Raw genomic sequence first — 3,812 nt, forward strand, 5'->3', positions numbered from 1 at the left:
ACTGCCTTTAGATCCCACAATCCATGGTTTAAAAATTTTGGAGAACATGCAAAAGAGAGGCTCAGAAAAGAAAGGAGGGCAGAGAGGCAGAGGGGGGATTCGGGAGACAGAGAGACAGAGAGAAAAGAAACACGTCCGCTTTCCAGCAGGAGCAGAGAGAAAATAGATGCATATTTCAGCCTTCCTGTAGGCTGTGCATACAGGGATTTGATGTTACATGTTCAAAATAACACTGCTGTGCAACAATCTCCCGTTCCTTGCTTTTAAAACATGGAACATTGTCACTTATGGCATGAGTTTGGACTCTCTGCTCCTGGTGGAAGGCGGATGTGTTTCTTTTCTCTCTGTCTTTTTTACATATTCCTCAAAAAAATTTTGAACTATGGATCTGGTCAGCTGGTCTCTCAACGCAATTGATTAAATTTTCTCGACGGGAAGGCTGACCAAAGGAGAGCCAGCTTGCCCTGAGAAGACATTTTTCGCTGGATACACGTTGGATTCCTGGAAACGTTGGAATCCTGTTTGTCTATTGAGTCTGTCTGTGGAAGACGTGGAGGATCTTTACATATTTGGATTTTTGATAACAGGATTTCTGCTGTTTGGATTGGGCAGTTACCTGACATATCGTCAAATTCGTTTGATGGGTTCGGCAGTCAACAATCAAACTGTGTGGTTACGGGAGCTGAATCGCAAGTTGGATGTGATCCTTTTACAGGACCGCAGATTGAATTGCGTTTCTGGTACTCGTGAATAATATGGTTACATCTTGGAGAAAGTTGCTTCGCTCGAATCAGGCGGAATGGTCCTGGAATTTGGCTGTTTGGATTCGCCATTGAGAAGTATCAGCAAGACCTTTCAAGGCAGACGAAAAACAAGTCTGTCTTAACCAAAAAAATTACTGTTTGTTTGGTCAGCTATCTTGAAATCTCTCCTGGAACTATGTAGACAAGATGCTCTGCTCCCTCCTGCCTAGGGACATCTGTGGATCTGTTCAGAGCTCACTGATAAACTTTCCATCACATTATCAAAGACAATGGCCTCTGTGACGTGATTCATGGACCTATCTGCAAACACACACACACCACACCAGTCTTCCCACTGTCTATACACTCACATACGCACACCTTCCGCTGTTTCTGTCATCTCTCTAACTCCAACCACCCCCCCCCCCNTTGCCAAATTTAAACCACAGCTGAAAAAAATCTTATTCCCCCCCCCCAAATAATCAAAACAGCCAGGATAATAAATGCAAATGTTTTGATGTTTTATCTATTTTTAAGAATGCTTTGTTTAAGTCATTAACAAAGTTTTCTACAGTACATTAGTGTCACATGAGTCAGGCGGCAGTAACTGAAATCTAACAATGTGTTTATTTAGATTTTCTGAACCAGGGATATAAGAAAGCACAAATTATTGGATTTTTATTAATTACTTCTGTTGGTCAGAAATATACAACCGTTACAATAATGTACAATTATATGAGACTTCAAGAAAATACATACATCCTAGAGAAATACATCTTAAGAAAAAATTAGTAATTTTTTTCATTAACTTAAGACGAAAAAATCTTTTCTTTTTTCAAAAAAAAAAAGTGTGAAGACATCCATTCTCCTTAATGCAGAACAGTTTGTAGAAATCATTCATTCTTTAATAATACAGTTTTTTTAACAATCTTTTTACAATATATTGCTATCACATGAATCAGGCTGCAGTATCTGAAGTGTAACAATGTGTTTAATACATTTTCTGAACCAGGGATAAAAGAAAGCATAAATTATTGGATTTAGACAAGAGTTAAAATAAAAAAGCCAGATCAAAAAAAATGAAAACTCCTCACTGAACAACAACACCTGTCCTGCAAAAGCAGGAACAAAATAGGGACAGAAGCTTATTACAAACACAATCACAACAACACCAATAGCTGTAGCTGCTTTTCTCTCAGACTTCCTAGCAGACACAGAAACTGAACCCTGTTGACTGACGGCTGCAATATGAGACCTCATGGCTCGAGCCTGAGACACAGCCACCACAAATACTCTCATGTACAGAACTATGATCACTGTAATGGGGCTAAGAAAGGTAAATATCACATCAAAAACTTGCGCTATATATTCAACCAAAAAAACACAGTCTCCATAGCAGAAATTATATTTGTCAGGATTTTTCAGAAATTCTTTTAGCATCACACCATTGTAGAGCACAGAGCAGGCCCAACAAAGAAAAACACAGATTATAACTTTACCCTGTGTGACTTTGTTGGGGTAACGCAGAGGGTCACAGATAGCCACATATCTATCAGCTGATATTAGCACCATGTTTCCTACTGAGGCAGACGTAATAATAAAAGACACATAGTTATAAAATTCACACATAAAGCTTCCAAAAAACCAGCAGCCTCCGTTTTGTAGGATTTGTACTGGCATCAGAAGTAGTCCAACAAGGAAGTCTGAGACAGACAGAGACAAGAGGAAGATGTTGGTGGGGGTGTGAAGCTGCCTGGAAGAAAAGAAAACAAACAAAAAAACAGACAAAAACATTTAATTAGACCAAATTTTTAACAATGATTTTTTGAATTGTTTAAAAATCTGTGACCGAATGCAGAACTACATATATTACTGCAACAATAAAGTAGGATATGCACAGTAACGATTAGACTTCTGCTACTGAAGACAACCTAGTTTAGTATTCTACTGTAAAAGCTTGTAAGAGATAAAGAACAGGTAATAAAAGACAATTAAACAATAATATCACTTTTACAATTACTAATGGTAGTAAAAAAAATATATAATTTGTATCTACAGAAAAATGATTAACCCTAAATATATTGCATTATTTCACTTTAGTTTGATGCCTGAAGTGGGAGATGGAGATGATGACCAGCAAGTTGAGAGTCACAGTCAGCAATGAGATACAGGACAGAAGAATGTAAATGAAAATGTTGTCAGCATGGTGCTGCAACGGCTTCTTGCAGGAAATGTTGAAGAGCTGTGGGAAGCAGAGTTCATCTCCATCCAGAGTCTCCATAATCAGAGACAGGAAAGCAGATGTAAAGCTGCTGAGCTCTGGCAGCGTACTGACCAAAGCTCTATGTAATAAAGCTCATGAATCTCCCCCCTCCCTTTTTGATGATCGTCTGTGATGCAGTCATTAAAATGTGCATAAATTACAGCTGCGCCAATGATAAAATCTAGTCCTCAAACATTATACATACTTAAGCCTTTTTTTAGGGGAAAAATTTCAGCCTCCCTGTAGGCTGTGCATACAGGCATTTGATGTTACATGTTCAAGATAACACTGCTGTTCAACAATCTCCCGTTCCTTGCTTTTAAAACATAGAACATTGTCACTTTTGGCATATGTTTAGACACAAAATCATAAAATATTTGACAATAAAGCCAATTCAGGAACATTTTAATGATAGTCATTTATCACCATGCAGTCTTTATCGTTAAAATAAAATCTCTATCCCTACTTTTTTTCACTGTTGAGTTGAATTATCAGCAACATGCTTCGGTCCCTGTTTATTTCCAGCCAACAGACTGTGTCTTTAGCCCCTATTTATTTTTGCAACACCGAGGTGACCCTCATGAATGCTGTTCAATATGTCTTGCCCTAGCACTTGAAGAATACCTATTCTGTCTTGCTTCAACAAGAAACCAACAAAAACTAGAGAAGTTGCATTTCCTGCGAAAATGCAGTGTGAATGCTTATTTTGCTGAATGATTTTGCTGAAAGCGGCTGAAGATATGCTGAACAGCTGAAGTTTAATGAAGATGCAAAAAGTGGAACAGAAGCTGATTTGTAGAAGATTT

At 38.1% G+C, this 3,812-nt stretch overlaps 1 protein-coding gene across 1 annotated transcript; it reads right to left on the minus strand.

The window, feature by feature from the left end:
• Positions 1-1,602: 1,602 nt before the first annotated feature.
• LOC108229679 (trace amine-associated receptor 13c-like) lies at positions 1,603-3,037 on the minus strand. Its single transcript, XM_017405348.2, has 2 exons — positions 2,852-3,037; positions 1,603-2,496 (listed from the first exon to the last, which is right to left on the minus strand). The coding sequence occupies exons 1-2, from the start codon at positions 3,022-3,024 to the stop codon at positions 1,677-1,679; spliced, it is 993 nt and encodes a 330-aa protein (XP_017260837.1). The 5' UTR covers positions 3,025-3,037; the 3' UTR covers positions 1,603-1,676.
• Between the last annotated feature and the right edge of the window lie 775 nt (positions 3,038-3,812).

Source organism: Kryptolebias marmoratus, linkage group LG6 (assembly GCF_001649575.2).
Source record: "Kryptolebias marmoratus isolate JLee-2015 linkage group LG6, ASM164957v2, whole genome shotgun sequence".
NCBI lineage: Eukaryota > Metazoa > Chordata > Actinopteri > Cyprinodontiformes > Rivulidae > Kryptolebias > Kryptolebias marmoratus.